We start from the raw sequence: 19,693 nt of genomic DNA, 5'->3' as shown, positions 1-19,693 counted from the left end.
AAAAAACAAATCAAAGAGCAAAGTGGAAATAAATGATACTCTAATACCAATAATGCATACATTTATGAACAAGACATTCTACTTTGAAAGAATGAGAATTAATGCTTTAGTTCTCTCCAACCTCAGCAAGACAAGTTGCCATCTGAAAACTGACAGGAAAACTGGGAAACTAGGAGGTAATGAGGAAATGCCATATTCTTCCATGATAGCATTAAAGAAAAGCTTAAAAGTGATGTAAAAGATGTTTTCTACATGTAACAGAAAAAGATTTTATAACAATTTTCTATTAAAAAAAACCTTGCAGTAATCTTTTCCACAGGCACATCACTGAAAGGCAATGAATATTGACTGCATGACAGCTATTGTTTTACTGATAGAATCAATCCGTGAAGAACAAATTAAACTCCATTTTTAATCTCATGGGATATTGTTCCTATTGCTCAGAGTAATACATATTTGTTTTTTGGTTTTGTGTCTCCATTTTTCTACTATGCATTTTTACATGTAGAAAACATGACAAAAGCAGGTTACTTAAGTTCTTCCTTAATGAGAAGGCTGCTCCAAAAGCTTCTTCCCAGTACTTTATTACACATTACTGGCAAATCTAACAGCAGCTTCCTAGTAAAGTTTAAAAAAAGCCTTGATAGTAATTTTAAAGTTACAAAAACCAAGAAAAAGAAGAACCTTACATTGTTTGTTTCAAATAAAGGAACATACCTTATAAATACTTGGTTTTGATTAGAATTTGGCAACATACATTAGAAAACTGCAGAAATAACATTAATGTATTTTTACCTTAACAAAACATCTTAGGTGGAGTTTTTCCTCTGTTATTTTGGTTTTGTTGGGTTTAATTTTTTTTTGAGGAGAATTAAGTAGAAAAAGCCAAACGTTTATTTTCTTCAGATAAAGAAATTCAGCATGTCAATAATGTAGTAAAAGGAAAAAAGTTTTAAAGCAAATTATTTAGTCTTCTGGCAAATTATTAGAAATTTTTAAAAAGCAAATATCCAAAATAAGTCAAGTCAATAACAACATATGGTTAAGCCAATTTTATATTCTAAAAGATCCAAGCCAAGAAAAAATGAAAAACTGCAAAATCAGAAATAACTGCAAAATTATAAACAGAAAATAGAAACTAAGAAATGAAAACCTCAAGTTAAAATAATGATGGCATCTTATTTATACTTATCACCAATAGAATCTGAAGGGAGTAGGGAAGGGAAATTAACATTTAGAATTAGTTATTGAGCTGAGGTGTCATTATTCTAAGTGCTTGTCCCATTGCAGAAGTTCATACTTCTTCAGCACCAGTTTCATTCACTGCTTGACAACCTATTCCAGTATTTTTATTTTATTTATTAAAGTACTTTTGTGTCGCTTCTTTAGCATGTTGCATACATTTGTGAGAACTTCTAAGATGTTTGATAATGGAAATCTATTACAATGTAATTAGGGTATTTTTCTCAACCATTGGATACCTTAACTAGACATTCATAGAATCATAGCATGGTACGGTTGGAAGGGACCTCTAGAGATCATCTAGTCCAACATCCCTGAGTGTTGCTTCTGAAAAAACTGTATTTCAGATGTAAATTAACAGGAAAAAAGATAAATATAAGTAAATAAATTATTCAAGATATACTAGGAAAATGAGACAGCAGATGTGTCTGTTGACTACCTGAACTAATCGCTGGACATCTTTGCTGGAAGTAATTTAATTCTTTGGTCCAATCCAGAAGCTATTCTACTTCAAATTTGAACATCAGCACATAGCTTCCAGTTTAAGGTATCCCTGAACTGTAAACCAGGAGACAATTTCTTATCATGCACTGAAGGTAAAGGTATCTGTAAACATTCTGTGTGGAGCTGGACAACAAAACAAAACAGCCCCAAACGCCACGACTTTGTGCAACTTAGAAACCTTTTACAAATGGTAAGTTTTACCCTGCCACCCTTCTAAAAGTAAACAAAACAAAACCAGTTCTCAGAAGGCACCTTCCTCCTTATCACACAGCTAGTGTCTGGAATTGACATACCTACTAAATTTCTTGGGACTTGTATGACATCTTCAGCAAATTCAAGGTAACTTCTTGCCTTTTTCACTGCATCTTGATCCTAAAGTAGACAGATGTGTTAGATAAACAAGATCTGTGTTCCCAAGGTTTTTCTTTCTTTTTCTTCTGAAGCACTAGAGAAAGGAACTTACCTCTCCATAAATATGGAATGTACAAGTATCTTCATCAAGATCAATAGCAGTCACTCCAGGGACTTTTCGGGCTTGCTGAATATTAGCACCATGAGTGCCAATGGCCAAACCCATTAGGTCTTCACGTACAACAAACTGCTCATGAAATCGTGATGCAAGTTGTCTAGAACTCTGAAGAAAAAGATTATGTTAGTTTACTTGGACTTTTTGTACACCAGAAAGAGAAATCAATATAAATTTAGAGTCGATTCTTGGGCTCTACTTTTTATTTTAAAACTTTTTTAATGCTCTCATTTTCACTTCAAAAACACTAAAGGGTCTTCTTCAGAAGTCCTAGTATCACCTATTAAATATTAACGTAAGGCTAGCCTCTAGCTGTGCTGATATGTCTCCATTTTGAATTGCTACATAATATCTACAGCTATCAAGTGTTACTAGGTAAGACAGTAGTTATGCAAGTCAGTAAGAGTTGTGTTTATTATTAAAGCAAACCTTATGATCTGAGAAGAAAAACTGTAGGTGGAAACAGTAACAACTTGGTCCCTGAACACAAAAATTCCACAGAAAATAGTTAACTATGGATATCTACTGCACTTAACTGAAGAATCTGTGCTTATGCAAGACAACACACACACAAAAAAAGATGACTGCAAAACATTGCTTGAATTCAAAGAATAAGAATTTCATCCAGGAATCATATTTCTACCAAGACATGAGGGTCAAACTGAGAACCTGAGATGGTCACATGCTATCAAGACAAAATTCTTTGCTTCAGCAGCACAGTACCAATGACCAAAGACTGTAATATAAAAACAACTTTCAATAACATTTGAGGCTCTTGAATTACACACTTGGTTACTGTTTTCCTACTTCTCAGTACCTTTGCATGAAACTGCAAAGGCAAGGTGTAACCGAAGAATACAAAATGACTTACAGAATCTTAATGAGGATCTCCTATAGAAAGTAACATACAAGAAATAAAATCCAAAGAACTAAGCAACTTTTGGATCTGGAAGGGTTCAAATCAGCTGAAAAATTGTCACCAGAAATCTGGATGAAAGTTGCAAAAAATATTCAAAGCACAGATAAAACCCAAACAAACTTTAACTCAATGACCACAGTAAACAGTTTCCTAATGCTGTCCTGAGCTTCCAAGAGAACTATGTTAGTGAGCCCTGACCTGATGCACAAGTATGTGTATACTAGGCCTACACACAAAACTCTTCCAGTGTTTGCTTAATTGAAAAAAGTAAGCATGTAAAGAGAGCTGGAAACAGAGGGAAACTTTTGAGAAGCATCTTGAAGTGCACTGTGGATTTGGATGGTGTTGGAAATAGTCAAAACACATATGAAACCCAGATTTCTTCAACATCTATTCAACAATGTCTGACAGTCCCTGGTGGCTCAGAACAGTAGTATGAACAGACCTCATGAGAGTAAGGAAAAACACCAGGGAAATGCTGAACTGCATGCAGAATTTGTTAAGCAAGTGGGGAAACTGTTAGAGATAAGTGGACATTTTTTACAAAAACAAGAACCCTTTGTTTAAAAAGACTAAACAAATGACTGGTAAGTTTCTCCTACAAAGCCTCTTCATACTTAAAATAAAAACCCAGAGAATTTTCTTAATAGGATGCTTTTTCTGTATGAAGCAGAAAGATCACCAAGTTTGGTCACTTACATTTGAGAACTAAAAGAAACATGTGGAGAGAAATAAGTTAAGATGTAAATATAAAGAACAAAATATATGTTGTTTATCACAATGAAGCTGTCATACATTTAAAGGAAGTTACAAAGTACTTATACCTATAGAGAAGAGTAAATTTAAAATCAGTCAGTAAGTCACTATTTATTGTAGTGAGTAAAATTCCTACATAAAAATGTGGATACTATCCACAAGTGCCCAAGCACAACAGAACACAGGAAAGTAACAATACTTGAAGGCACTGAGGGAAGACAGCAGATTTCCAACTGTGATAATCTACTAAGTAAAATGGAAAGAGTGTTTTGCAAGGAAGAAAAAAGATAAAGTTGTACATAATCTTTCCACAGCCAAGATACATAATCCTATATATGTTTCTCCATCAAAGTTCTAAATCATGCAAGGACACATGCAAGCACACTTTGAATTAGCAGCTTAACCTCAGCAACATGAGATCCTACTGAGGTTGAGAAAACATCAAGAAAGTGTCCACACTAAGCCCTACTCTGCCCCATCTGAACTGTTACTGTTATCTGATCTGCTCCTGCTTAAAGCTGTTGATAAATATTGTGTGTGACATCACTGTCACAGAGAATTTGTGACAGTAGATAGTGGTGTAATTATCCAAGTGTCATTCATATACCCAGAGTTCTATGAAGGACTTCATTAACTAGATTACAGACAAGAAACCAAACATTATTTAGATGCTCACAGATTTACATGCTAACAGATAATCCAAATGCCAATTTATTAGCCGACATCTGTTACAGACCAACACATGAGAGTAGAGAACATGATTATTAGGTCAATGATGAGTTGTTAACACAACTACCACTGATACATAGAAATGATGAAGCTACATGATCACTTGGGACCTGTAGTCAAATTGCTTGTACTAAAACATTAGTAGCTTTTCTCGAAATTATGTCTACAAGACATATTTTACTTAAACACAGGAAATTGCACTCTTCTTCTGTCCAATAAATTAGTAAGAAACAATTATACAAAAAATGTATTAAGATCTAAAGGCCATGACTGAATTGCATTTATATAGGACAAAATACAGACCAGAAAGCAAAAGCACACTTCAAAAAGCACACTTCTAGAAATCAGACTTTTTAGTATGTCAAAATAACAACTAAGACATAGGCACTGGGAAAGAACACAAAAAATAATTGGTTATTTTACTTGATGCTCTAAAAGCCATGTTTCAGAAGTACAAACATGCAAGTCAAAAAGCTAATATGCAGAAAAGAAGGTACAACAGATGGGAATAAAAACAAGAAGCTGGTTTAGTGATTATGGTTCTTAAACCAGGAAAAGTAAAACTGCTAGAAGAAAGAATTATCAATTAATTACGGCTGAAAAAGACCTTTCTTTAAGATCATCAACTCCAAACACTAACCTAACAATGCCAAGCCCACCACTAAATGATGTCCACCAGCACCTCATCTCCCCATCTTTTTAATAGCTCTAAGGATGGTGACTCAACCACCTCCTCGGGCAGCCCATTCCAATGCTCAATAACCCTTGTGGTGAAAAAGTTCTTCCTAATGCCCAATCTAAACCTCCCCCTGGTGTAACTTGATTCCATTTCCTCTTGTCCTATCACTCATTACTGAAGAGACTGATACCCACCTCACTACAATTCCCTTTGAGGTAGTTTCGTCACACAAATTATAACCACATGTATTTATCTCACAGCCTTCACTTAAGTACTGCTCAAATAGACAATGAAGTCCAATAATGGTTTTCTAGTTTGAACCAAATCAAGTTCTCAAGTCTTTCACAGCAGCAAAAAGGTTCAGCCTTAATGACAGCTAGCATCAAGATTAGTTTGGGAATCAATGACAACAGCTGTTGGTGCATGCATTTGTGGGGGCATGTAAAGAGAATTAGCTTTAAAGAGGCTGTTGTTCTTCCCACCTCCAAAATAATACTTTGCACTTCAAGAGGTAAACTGCCCACACGATTGTCAGTTCTGAGGGAAGACTGAGAAGAATGGATTACTGAAGAGCTACAATGGAGTGCTCAAGAAGGAACACCAATGAGAAGAAAATGATCCTTTCTTGGTCTTGAGAGAAATAAAGAACCAAACTAACTTAGATTACAGCTCTAAAATACAGAAATCAAGAGACTAAAAAGAGAACAACAGAAGAGAGAACTTCTTGTAGCAAAGAGTACACTTACTAGATACAAGAGGACTGAACTACTGAACGTCATTCTACTTCAAACTCAAACCAAATAGATGTAACCCTTGGGGTGGTGGCAGAGAGTGAAATCTGTCTCTAAAGCAGAGCTGGAATACACCCATGTAAAGCTGAATTACAATAGTTGGAGAGGTACTTCTAGCTCTTGACAGTGATTCTATAAAGAAGTTTTCCAAGATGTTGCTATTTTTTCTAATTTGTAGATAGGAGAAAAAACATGTTAATTCTACTGTATAAAGATTCCCTATTTCCTAGCCTACTCATTTTCTTTTTTACTTTTTCATGGACAAGTATGAGTCAAGCTTCTTGCCAGTCAACACCCACTCTCCAGTCACAGGAATATCAGAAGCTTTATCTGCTGTAAAACGATTTTACCTATAGACAAACCCACCATACATCATCTAACATCAATCTCACCTCTTCCATCCCACTTTTTCTATGATGTTCTACAAGATCCAATTCTAGTCCGACTCATGGACTGAGTCCACGTCATGTTCACTCCCATCTATTTCTAAAAACTGTAACTGAAAGCTATGGAACAAGCGGCACCACTTGTGAAACAACAGCTAAATATTTTATGTTTCAAACTATGAAAGAAATATATGTGTGTGTGTGTGTGTATATGTATGTGTATTTAATCCCACACAAAATCCTGTTGAATAAAATGGGATTGGATAAAAATGAGTCCTTGCAAGAACAGGCCCTTTAAGAACAAGCTGCTTTGTTCGGTTACATCTCCAGCTGCTTCTCTTCAACACCAAGAACTGCATTAGTACATAATAATTAATTTCACTCCAATGGAAGTCCTACCAGCTAAGAAATGCATGAGCTTGGTTTGGTTTTGTTGGTTCTTTTAACTCAAATTACTTCAAGGAAAACAAACAACATACCTCCAGCTGTTTGCTAGCTTCTTCGTTTCTCAGTATCAGGGATAACTTGGTACGAAGACTTCGAAAGTGCATGTCAATCAGCATATTTGCCCGCTTTGTTGTTACATCATTGATTGACTACATCATTAATGAAGAAAACATAGTGGTTTACACATGAACTTCTGAAACAAAGCATTGCCAACTGCATGGTTAAAAAATCGTACTTACTAAAATAATAAGCTGGTGGTTTTCAGAATCATATGTTACAGAAAAAGCTCCAACTGCCTTTTTGAAGTCCTTATGTGCAGATTCTTTGGCACACCTAGGAATAAAAATGATACAGTTAAAAATAATGACCACTGCATTTATGGTTGAGACAAGAAGATTAACTTTTTCATACAAAATCTAAATAAATCCCTTTTAATGCACATGTAACTTTATTCTGTTATCAAAAATTTATTTTGCTCATTTTTCTTTCCTTTTTCAGATGGATAGGATTAGAATTTTTCAGCAGTGTTCTGTATGTAAGTGTACAAAATGACAAACCAGTTATGCAAAACTACATTAAAAAAACCTATGGCCGTTACACTCAGCAAGTGCAAGACTTCAAACACACCACAAGACAATGTAATGTGATGCACTGTAGCCACTGGAGCATTTTAATGACCTAATGCTCATCTTGCACAGTATTTTGCCTCTTCAGGCTTCTGTGCATTTGCTATTTAGTGAACTTGCGGACTATAACATCACCTTGATCCTGAATTCATAGCTTATTCTACATTGAGGTAATAATTTATCCTTAAAAAGCAGAAAGTGACCTGAGGCTATGAAAGGTGAGTCAGTATTAATTGGAGTTTTACAGTTATGTTTACACAAGAATGATATGTCCATGTTCTAGGAGAAAATTGTTTCTTTCAGTACCACACTATGAAAGATTTGATTATTCCACAACTAATCCCACAGCTATCATCAAAACACCTTATGCCCTACAATATAAGGCAACACTTTCTTTTGTCATTAAATACCAACTTGCAGAGATTTTCCAGATAGTTTATCAATGAAAGTTTTATTCTTACAACTGTCAGATTAATCTGACTCCATTCTTTGTCAGTGTTAGTGAATTTTCAAGTGGTCACTTTTTCATCTATCATCATCTATACTTGCACACATACCTTAAAACCTTGAAGAAAGTATTTCCTCCTGCAGGACTAAAATGCATTTCAGAAATGATGTGGGTTTTTTTTATTTCTGAAGTATAAGTACGTCCACATTTGCATTTTCTATGTTCTTATATGAAAATTTTATAAGTTAATTTTGAGTAGTAAAAAGCATTTTAATTCCTCTTCTCTCAGGATGAAGAAGTTACATACATTCTGAAAGATGCTATAAAGAAAAGTTTGTACTTACATTTGCCTTAAATCTTCGGGAACTGCCAGCTTGATTTTATGAAAAGTATCTTTTGTTGCAGGTTTATTGGGGTTCACAGATCTCAGACGCTCAATTGTGACAATTTCGTTGTATGTAGCATCACAGGCTGCATATTCTATTACATAGAACTGATATAAAAATAATAAAATCATCCAAGCCACATTTTATGACAAGAGTGAGTATTGCACTAAACAAATGGCTCTTTTGTTAAGTAGAAGTCACATTTGAACTTTTCAGGTTAAGGTTAGTGGTAATTGTAACAATGTTAATCAAGAAACTCTTCAAAAATGAAGAGGGAAAAGTTAAAAATGTCATGCATAGCAATATAAAAACCAGTGTGTGAAGAAAGTATAAATAAAGGGAAAAAAATATATGTATATATGCACATTCCTACCTCACCCTTTATCATTCTCACTTTAGCCAACCACCAACAGCATGGTTCCTTCTCATTTGCCCTGGAATAAACCTAAAGCAAATATATACAGTATAAATCTGTAGCATTCTCAAAACACAATCAGAAAAGCTGACACGATCAGGAACTCTGCAGTAAGAGCAAAACTCAGACAAATATATTGGTACATAAAGTGCCTAATATAATCACCATATAGCAAGCGTGTACCAGCTGAAATGTCGATTGCAAATAGTGGTAGGATACAAAATTATGCATAAAAGATTGTACAGATAAAGTAGTTGCTTCAGTCTTGCATACAGCCAGAAGAGAGAATTCAGCCTTTTAAATCTGTTAATATTTCATCAACAATACTTCTAATTCTGTGTAGGTCTGATGAGGTCCTACCAGTAAGCAGATACAACAGTGCTACATATCTACACTTTCAGACACACCTATACCAAAGATGTTTTGATATTATCTTTTCTTTCGAATAAAAATAAACTGACACACTATGCAATAAAAAGGTAAATCTTGAAAGTCCTCTTTAAAGTAATCATAAAAATAAATGTTTTAATTTTATAAAACAAGGAACTTTCAGGAATGTGCCATGTTAAAATCTCCCCCTACATATACCTGAGTCCTTTCACGGACAGAATTGATTTTGTATTTTGTATACACACACATATAATGCAAGTTACTTTGTTCAGCTTGAAGTTTTGACAATATAGACAGTACTGAATTACAGCTGAAGAACTGAAGTCCAGCATTTATTCTGATATTAATTACATTCTAATAAAGAACTGATCTGTTATTAAATAAATGCTGATGATGTTTGTAAATCAGCATGGAAGTCATGGTACATGCAATTCCAATATAGCTATACAGTTTAACTGTCAAAATCTGTTTTTGATGACACACTAGACATTGTTTTTTATGGAGTACTTGGAATCACAAAGAGGTTGACAGCCTATAACACAGAAGCAAACTTTCTGCTGGCTTGGCTGACATTTTTCACCCCTAGTTCCCCTGCTTCTCAAAGCAAGTGGTTTTAATGGAGCACACATACCTCTACTTCATCACTTTCATTTATATCTTTATTATAGCCTGCAGGTGGTGGAAACCTCACATCGTGGAATGGGATTTGTCTCTCTGGTTGCCAGCTACAAATAAAACCACAGTGAATGACCTAAACATTTTCACCTTCTTTGTAATCAAAAACATTCTCAGTCTCTTACTTTTATACTTTTAAACTCTGTGAAGCTGTGGTGATCCAGTGTGTATATATAAGAAGAAACACATTTAAATAACCATTGAGCATCTTAAGTGAATCTCTGATGCTACCTGCACTGCTTTGACATCTTGCAGGAGTTTTTTTTACTGTTTATAGTTATAGATTTTTAATCTCTAAATTAAAAACACACATTAAAAAACCATTTTGACACATTTGAACATTTCCTTTAAAACAAGCCTCTTCTTTTTCTTTGTTCCTACTATGGATTACAAAAACTTCATCAGGCTTTAGTCTGAACATGAGTTTCATTTTCATTTTTGTTAACAGAGACTGGATAACATAAGCATGACAAGAACATTTTTCAAGAAACTACAAAGTTTCCAAAATACAAAAGATGATGCCGCAAAGATTCATGAAGAATAAGCATATAGCAGTGTGTTACTTCCGTGAAGGAAATTACACGTGAACTAAACAGTACAATGAAATGTTGTTAACTTTGGATACCCTTAAATAAGAAAATCACATAATTTTATTAATAGTTTAGAAAACTGGTATTAGCCACATACAAAGCAAATTTTATAATCATATAACTCCCTAATTAAAGACGTTCACATGAGAAAAACAGTCATAGCACCACTGCTAACTTTCTGCAACATGGGTTGTCATCATGTAAATTCAGTAACAACAGGCTTATCTTCCCAACAGAAAACATGTTACTATACCATTGCACTTAAAAATACTATAAAAATTAAGAGCATTTACACAGAAATGTTGCCACACAGTCAGTATCAAACATAATTCTAAAATATCCTGGCATTGAGCTTAGAGTATCTAACAGATGCTACTCTGCATTATTAAGCTCTATTTAGGTTAATCAAATGCAAGGCTGATATACCTATAAACAATAGAGAGTAACATCAGCAGTATACTTACTTGTTCTCAAATGCAACTGTTATAGAATCTTCATGCACATCCTTTACAAATGCCTGTAGAAAAATAAGGTATCATTATTGTATGTTTATGGGTATTTTAAAAAATGAAATTCAAACCTGTACAATGCCTTCCTGTCACAGATTTTGACAAAGCCCCGAATTTAAGTATGCTTTCAAGTCAGTCTTTGTAATTCTACAACAGCTTTATATGAAACACAAATATAACCTTCTTGGGTTTACAACTGACACAGTACTGAAACACAATATGCAAGCTACACAAACATTCCTCCTATTTTTCAGAAGTAACAGGAGAGGTTACTAACAAACAATATCATTCTGAATAGTTTTATAATGAAAGTTTAAAATGTGTAAATTTATAATAATATCTTGTGCATTTTGACAAGTGTAGAAATTATACCATGGCAGTACTCCTTAAAAGAAAAAAATATCCAGTCTCTTCTCTCTTTTACCTCAAGGTAAGTTTGAATATTGCATTAACAATATTCATTTGTATCCATTTCAGCACAGTTTTCTCTTTACTTTATCACACTTAACTTCCGTAGGGCGCAGACTTCAGATAAATGCCCTGCAGCCATCTTTCACTTTCCTCCATGGGGGATGGATAGCAGTTATGCTAAATCTCCCATGCAATCACAGTACAGCACCAAGAGGGGTTTTCCTCCCTTACATGCTCAACCAACTGACCTTTGATCAATTTTAAGGACAAGTGCTCTAAACCTCATGTACTGAACAGAAAGGTCAATACTCAAAGAACTTCAGGATTTACCAATGAAAATATTTTTTTAACAACTTTAAATGACAGAAGCCACAGAGCAACCAGGGATGGAAAGACTGAGGCTTTTTATGCTTCTTTCTTTTTAAAAATATCTCTATGAGCTTCTGAAGCAGAGAAATGTAGCTGAAGTGTTGAGTATTCTATTAATATTTGCCCATATATCCTTGGCATATCCTTGCAAGGTAGGTAGATAAAAGCCCATAAGCAAGACCCAGTATAAAAGTTTGTTCTACCAATGGCTATCCATCTTAGCAGATCAAAAAATTCTCAGCTACCTGAAAATAACTTAGTAGTAACTACTGCTTCCAAAGAAGAATTAGTTAATGAACTGTGAAACATTTTATTCTCCTCACATTTCAAGTTCCCAAGACAAGAACAGTTCTAATCTCTTACAAGAAGGTAAGAGTTTCTCATATGGAATCTAGGTTTCCTTTATAAGTATTTCAAAATATTTCCTGATTGTACTAGTATCTCGCTATCAAAGAGCAGCAATATCTGATGACCAATACAGAGCTTCAAGAACTGATTATACTAAAATTAAGCAGTACATATGCACAAACGTCATTACTCAGAGACATTCAGTACAGAGAAAGTGAAAGGCTAGTTAATAATCTGAAAGTAACTAATGCCACCATGAAGAGAAAACAAAGCAAAGCCACAATGGCAACAGTAAAAGTCAGTTTTATACCTCACTCACCTCTCAATGCTTTAAGAACAAGGCTACCACAAAGTTAATTATTGCTAGCATCCAAATGATACGCAAAACAGTGTCTAATAGTATTTACACTGTTACATACTAAAAAATTCCAAGATGTTCCTTCTAAGGGGACTACAAGCACAGCTGATAATTTTTAATGATACAACACAAACAAGTTTAAGACCACAACTCAGAATCATGTTGACAGTAGTACAGAAATGCTATTTACAGAAAGAAGCGAAAGAACTCCCAGTTGATCGTTATGAATACTGCACATTTATCTGGTGTTTTATAATGCTGCATCTTCTGTAAGAAAATTTCAGAACTGGACAAACACCTGACAAAAACTATGGTAGTTCTGACTCATTTTGCAATTTTACATGTGTCATCTTCAAAGGCTTCACTCACATTTCTTTCAATATTTGTGATACGCAACTCCAAAACACCTGTTCCTATAGACATGGCAGAAATGGATGACTTTAGTACCTCAAAAATACTGTAATCACTCCCAAGGACTTCACATCATACATAGGAAAGGGATAAGACTTAGAATTATTACTAACATTTGATTATGCAAAGGCAGATATCATTTTATAAAGCTTGCTATAAAAGACACTGTTGGAAAATTCACCTCCTTTGAGGTGATGAAAACACCAAGAGATGCTCTACAGAGCACTGTAAAAATTGAGGAAAGAAGAGAACAATGCACAAGTATGTAGCAAAGAGAAAGACTACATCTATTACTCAGATCTGACAGTTCATAATACCCACGTCGTCTTGCATAAAATCCCAGAGACTACAGCAATACACGTAACTAGTGGTAATAATGCTAAAACCTATTGGAAGTTAACTTGTATTTATTTGTATCATCACTTGGTTACCAAGTTGAAGACCACATTAAGACTTTTTAAAGAGTCTAGTACTTGTCTAAAAAACTTAGGATGCAGAGCTAGTTGAAAGCTTAAGCTCTCCTTGAACAGATCTTCAACATTGCTTTGTCAATAATCCAGAAACCTGGAGGAACCTGAACCAGGAACATTAGAGATCACTGTTGACCATAAAGACCAACAATACAGACATAGTTATTGAAAACTATGAACCTACATGATGTCTTTAGTTTATATCAAGTTCAGAAGACTCAATTGACTGCAATAGATAGAGTACCTGGTGTTCACTGCAGCCTGGCAAAAAAAAAAAAAAAAAAGTTGTTTGCCTTTCAATTTTCCCAGCCTTTTAAAATTAAAAAACCTCACTGGAATGATTATTTCATTAATTACCAAGTGAACGATGCAAACATGCAATACACAAAACACCTCTGCATATCTCCATGTGAGTTTTATGTTTACACAACACTTAACCAAAGTACAATAATAAGATAAAATATTTGGTTGCCTGATCCCATCTACCCATAGAAAGGTGCTTTTTCTTGTTCCTCAGTTTCTTGTGATGCAAAAAAATGTCAACAGATAACTTAAACACATCAGCTGTCCATAGTCAGCATCATAGCATTATGTCAATTTGTCTCTAGGATAAATATTTAAACAGATGTGCCCTAAGTAAAATGCATTTGGACTCTACAGCACTATGTATGAATACACTCCAAAGTACCAAGAGAAATTTTTTAAAAATATTTCTAAACTTTCATTAAAAAAACAACTCTTAATCATTAATGCCTTTGGAAAAACAACATTAAAGCTTACCAGAACTGTTTGGTTTTCTTTATTCACTGATGTATATAATTATATACAATGGTAAGAAGAAATTAGACCTTTTAACACCATAAGCCATATTCAGAAACATGAAATGAGCCAGATCCAGGTGTCAGTAAAAGCAGAGATGGTTTACTGATCTCACACAAAGTATTATGAAAAGTGTGACAAACATTAATCGGTCTTTTTTTAAAATAAGGAACATAATTAAGTATGGAAATTCAAACACAAAGGTACATATATGCGAGTTTGGAATGTATACCCAAGAGGGGACACAACATTGGCTATGATAAATGTGAACACAGATGAAAAGCATTAAAACCACAGTGAAACTATTCAGAAGTAAAATAAGACAACAGGACAGTGAAAGACTACAGCAATCAGGACATCACTAATAGCAAACACAAAATAAGAGTACACAAAAAACATCAGTGAAAAAGGTTTGCTTTTACTTCTGTAGAGAAAAGCACATTTTGCAATGGTTAAGTTTGATGATTCTAATGTGGGGGGAAAAAAAATCAAATGTGGTAATTTTTCTATACCAGACTTGACTCTCAGCCACAGAAAAATTAAGTTTCTCTCCATGCTTCACACATGATTAAGTAAAAAAGTTCTCAATCCAACATTAACATGTAACAGCACTTCTCAAATACATGAGCATTTATATCCTAAGAAGGGTTTGTTACATGCTGAATATATAGTCTAAATTCTACTTTTGTTACAAAATAATCATTGGAAACACCAGTATATTTGTTATTTTTGTGCAAAATGGAATGACAGACACTTCAAGGAAAGAAATAAAGGCTCCAGCTGCTATGAAGTTTTGTTGCTTTTTTTAAAGTCTGCTCACATCATCAGATGTCATCCATTTTCATAAAGGAGGAAAATTAATGGCAAGGAGTAACAGTAGGGAAAATATGCTTTTTAAGATAAAAAAAAAATCCCATGTTGATACAAATGTGCATCTACTGTTTGCAAAACAATTCTGTAACATTTCATACCTGTTGTAAGGAGACTATCAAAAGGGAACTCACATGGCTAATCAAACCCAAGACCCACAGGTCTTTCTGTTTCTTAAGGAAACAGAATAGGAAAAAAAGAAGAGTCACAGAAATAGTAACTGAACAAGGGAAAAAGGCATAGGCTAGAATCCTCAGGGGGACTAAGCAGTCAGGCTTGTGAATGTACAAAGAGACTGAAGATAGTTGCTGAGGATATGTCTGTACGGAATAGTCAAAGAAAAGACAAAAATTGATGTGGAATGGAATAGTTGTTAATAGCGAGACCTGAAGTCATAAAGAACTCAGAAAGACGAATGATTTCGTCAATTATAGCTACAATAAAAAAAAGTGAAGTATCTATAAAACCAAGGAAACAGTGGCAAAGTGCTGAAACTACTGGGATAACAAGGGGAGGTTTTTAATCTTCAGCAAGAAGTGGCAAAAACTGGTTACAAGCAACACATGGATGTTAACAGCAAACATCATTCCAAAACTGACTCATAAACAAGACGTCTTCCATCTTGAGGAGAGGATTCAAGAAAGAATCATTCCCAAATTGGAAAAGAAAAATCAATCCCAAACTGAAAAGGCATCCAGCATGTCCCCTTTTGGTGGCAGTTAACATCTAAAGCTAGTTCTGGAAAGATTAGACAAAAACTGCCTATCAGTTCTTTGAGAAAGAGATAAGAACTTCAAAACCTAATTTACTACACGTATACAAGAAAACAAGTTAAAAGATTGGCCCTAATACCACACATCTTCAAGATACAGTTTCTTAGCTGTGAGCTGCAAAAAGGCAGCTCCCATCCCTTAGGATTCACAGCCCTAGTGGTTTGTTGGATGTTTTTTAAAAATAAATAAGGGAATTAATATTTTCCTTCCAAGGATTCTGGGCCCAACAACATATCAAGTCATGACTAAGCATCTCTAGGTAGCAGATTGTCAATTATCCCTGAATCATGCTCACTGACTGCACTGCACTTTCCATGGAATAATTCATGTTAACCAAGGAGAAAAAAAGCCATGAAAGAACAAATCATTCACCAAGCAATACTTAAATTTGGAATAGCTAGTCTCCACTACAGCAATCACACCAGCATACTCAAGAAGTCTGAAATGCAGGGAGTGCACCTGACCAGTATGAAATTTTAATTTGAATCCTCCAGTTGGGTATGAACACCATCCTCAAATCATCTCCTGTGTCTTCTGTGGAACACGATCCCTGTAGATGTATCTCAATGCGTTCTGGATCAAGTCACACAGGTAATACAAGAAGAGAAAAAGACTGGTTTTTTACTCCCATTAGGGCTTAGGTGACAAGGAGGCACTGGTTTCACACTGCCAAGATCCTGATGGGGTATACCTAAAAATGAAACCAAGTGCTTAGGGACTTCAATTAGTAAGGTCCTCAAAGAGAGGTACAACGAGGATATTAAAAACTTAAGTGGCAATTAGGTGCCTACTTGTGCCAGTAAGTCCCTTCATAACTAAAGCAAACTCATATTCCTCCTTCTCCATGTCGTAGTATCAAGAGAGAAGCTTATTTTTTCAAAACATTTACATGTTCTGATGAAAATCTTCCAAATAATTAAAACACAAAGAAATAATCACAAGTTCTCGGTAAAACCTGACATGGAAACAAGAAAAATTGGATTACTTCTGATTTGTCTGCAGTGTTACTGTTGTAAAACATTTCTCAGGAAGCTGCTTAAAGAAACTTCTGAAATGAAAAAACCCAACTGGCAATTAAATCCGCACTTGACATCATCACATACTTCTTTTTACATCAGGTCAACCAATTCATTTTATAATCAAATTCCCCATCTGCAAGACAGGCATAAAACTCAAGAAAACATTTAGATAAATTTTAGGTACATTTTTTTCTTTCATTACAATGTCTGAGCATCACTCTGGTTTTAGGTGATGAAATAATTCTGGCTAGAGGAAAAACTGTTGATTTACATTGAACATTATTAAATGAAGGTTGAGTTTTGCTTTTTCTTCTGTTTAAAAAAAAGTTGCTGCATTTATCTCAAGTATGATGCTCCATCTAGACAGATAATACTGGTGAAGAACAATAAATCTGTATGTCCCTGGGCAAAACATCACTACACCCATTCAGCCCCTTAAATAAGTTAACCAAGTTCTCTTGACTGGAGATTAAGGAGAGTAAAAAATTTCCCATGTTTAAATTTCTAAAAGCAAGAAGGTAAACACAATATGCAACTTGGAGGCAACGTCTGCCTTCTAACTTTGATACGTTAAATCATGATTAATGAAAAAGCTCCCATGAACAGACAAACAAAATTCTCACCCAAACTATGACCAGAACTGTCACTATGTTATGGACAAAAGGGACAGGGGACCCCACCATGTCAAAACTGAATGTAACCACAAAGTAACAAAGTTGCAGAAGTTTCCAATGCTTCTAGGTTTCTTTCATAACATTTGTCACTAAAAACCACAAAATGTAATTTTTATAGTACCCTATACTTTGTGTGCTTGTGTAAATACTCTTAAGATAATTTGATAAAAGTCTCATTAAAAGTTCTCTTAGGCACTATATTTATACTGTTGTTTCCTTCTGAATATTCTATCTTGAAAAGTGTGAAACTGCTACATAATTTCATTTCCAGGAAGCAACATACAGATCTAGAACTTCAGCTACAACATTGTAAACCCACAAGATGCTTATTTATCAAATTTACAGACTTGTTTCATATACATTTTTTTTACACAAAAGAAGAGATTATCATACTTATTTTGAAAAATAAGCTTTTAAGAGGTCTTTTTTTTCTTAGAAATACTCAAAGCTTTTGGAATTTTATAATTTGGATACCAACTTGCCCTACCTCACCAACTTCAGAGTGTTAAATTCCACATGTTCCTTCATTACTAACATAAATATTGGATGTCACACAATAACTAGGCCCAACTGCCAAAATATTAAGAACATAGAAATGATGGTAGACATGAAAAACCTAATCCATGACTACTTCTGGTATGTTGACAACATGTCAATGATAGTAGGCCCAAATCCATAGTGCTCAAATTTTATTCTTCTGTGAGTAAACTCACAAATTACACCCTATTAATCTGCTGATTAATACAACCAGACTCGTGCAAAGCCACAGCAATATTACACACTATTAATCACAACATTAAATAATCTGCATTTACGTTCAAGGTTTAGTGATGGCTTTATTCAGCATCAGCATAAGGACTTGGAGACAACTCAGCACATAGATCTTTGGTCAAGCAATGGTCTCTAATATCAGTGGGCAGCGTCCCCTGCCATGGAATTACGAGCAGGAATTCACGACAGTATTTTATCACGAATTTTTATTTAAAGAGCCCCCCCGCCCGCTCCGCTTTAAAAGCTGTGCACCAGCAGTGCAGCTCTCTTGGAAACCCAGAGAGTGAGAAAGACTTTCCTTAAGTAGCGACGAAAGCTGAGGATTTAGCAATTAATGCCCTAGCCCCAGTCCTGATCCCCGCTTCAGCGCCAAGAATAAGTCGGCCCAGGGCTCTCCTCGCTTGCTCACACACCGGCAGCGCGAAGGCCTCCCCTTCCCACAATAGGAAGGCCCAAGGCCTCCTCGGACGCCGGGGCCCTCTCTTTCTGTCTCGTCTTCCCTCTCTCCCTCATCAGGCCTCGAGCTCCCTCAGCCCTGGGGCTGCGGCGGCCCTCAGCTCCTCTTGCCCCACAAGCCCGGCTCCCTCTCCCCTAGACACCGAGAGCGACCAGCCGAGGCCTCCATCCGTGCCCTACTCTTCTTCCTCCTCCTCTCCCTCCTGCCCCGGGGCCTCCGCTTTCCCTCAGAGCGGGGAGGAGGAGCCGCCACCGCCGCCGCCTCCTCCTCCTCCCGTCCCAGGCCCCACTCCCTCCCCTGAGGCCCAGCCCGACCCAGCCGCGAGCACCCAGTACCTTGTAGAAGGCCCCGTTGGAGCCCCGCACCTCCACCACCAGCTCCTCCATGTTGTGCCGCGGCGGCTCGGTGCGGGAGACCCAGGCCCGGCGCCTCCTCCCTTCCCTTTCTCTCTCCCTCTCTCGGCGCAGGAGGGGGAAGAAGAGGAGGGGTGTGTGTGCCGGGGCGGGGGAGGGGAAGGGGAATCTCGGTTCACTCCGAGCCCGAGGGGGTGGGGCCGCGGAGGGGGCACTGCGGGGCCGCTCCGCCGCCGCTCGTCGCCCTCAGCCGCCCGGAAATGAAAGCGAAACGGTCACCGCCGGGCGGCGCGCGCGGGGCGGGCGGCGAGGAGCGGCGGGGGGGGGAAGGGGGCGCCCGTTTCGAATGTAAACGCTGAGCGCGCGTCACGTGACGGGCCGGCGGCGGCGGCGGCGGCGGCGGGCGGGGCGGTCGGCGCCAGCCAGCGCGCGCCGCTCACCCACCGCCTAACGGCCGGGTCGCGCGCAGCGCCCCTCGCGCGCAGCCGCAGTGGCGGGGCGGGGGGGGGGGGGGAGGCGGTGGGGCGCGGCGGTTGGAGCCAGGGTCCCGCCTCCCCGCCGGGCGCGCGCCC

At 36.8% G+C, this 19,693-nt stretch overlaps 1 protein-coding gene across 6 annotated transcripts in view; it reads right to left on the bottom strand.

Annotated features, from left to right (window-relative positions):
* FMR1 (fragile X messenger ribonucleoprotein 1) overlaps positions 1-19,439 on the bottom strand; it is a 32,455-nt gene extending 13,016 nt beyond the window's left edge. For 5 of the 6 annotated variants that reach the window (XM_062006482.1, XM_062006484.1, XM_062006483.1 and 2 more), the window contains exons 1-9: positions 19,104-19,439; positions 10,974-11,026; positions 9,876-9,969; positions 8,813-8,884; positions 8,398-8,546; positions 7,219-7,312; positions 7,012-7,128; positions 2,210-2,380; positions 2,040-2,118 (exon numbers count right to left, since the gene is read on the bottom strand). In XM_062006482.1, the coding sequence (XP_061862466.1) occupies positions 2,040-2,118; positions 2,210-2,380; positions 7,012-7,128; positions 7,219-7,312; positions 8,398-8,546; positions 8,813-8,884; positions 9,876-9,969; positions 10,974-11,026; positions 19,104-19,154 (880 nt within the window). In that variant the 5' untranslated portion in view covers positions 19,155-19,439. Of the gene's footprint in view, positions 1-2,039; positions 2,119-2,209; positions 2,381-7,011; positions 7,129-7,218; positions 7,313-8,397; positions 8,547-8,812; positions 8,885-9,875; positions 9,970-10,973; positions 11,027-19,103 lie in introns of those variants that run through there. The other variant, XM_062006487.1, reaches the window with a different exon arrangement.
* Between the last annotated feature and the right edge of the window lie 254 nt (positions 19,440-19,693).

Source organism: Colius striatus, chromosome 13 (genome assembly GCF_028858725.1).
Source record: "Colius striatus isolate bColStr4 chromosome 13, bColStr4.1.hap1, whole genome shotgun sequence".
NCBI lineage: Eukaryota > Metazoa > Chordata > Aves > Coliiformes > Coliidae > Colius > Colius striatus.
This window is presented reverse-complemented; position numbering and strand designations above follow the sequence as displayed.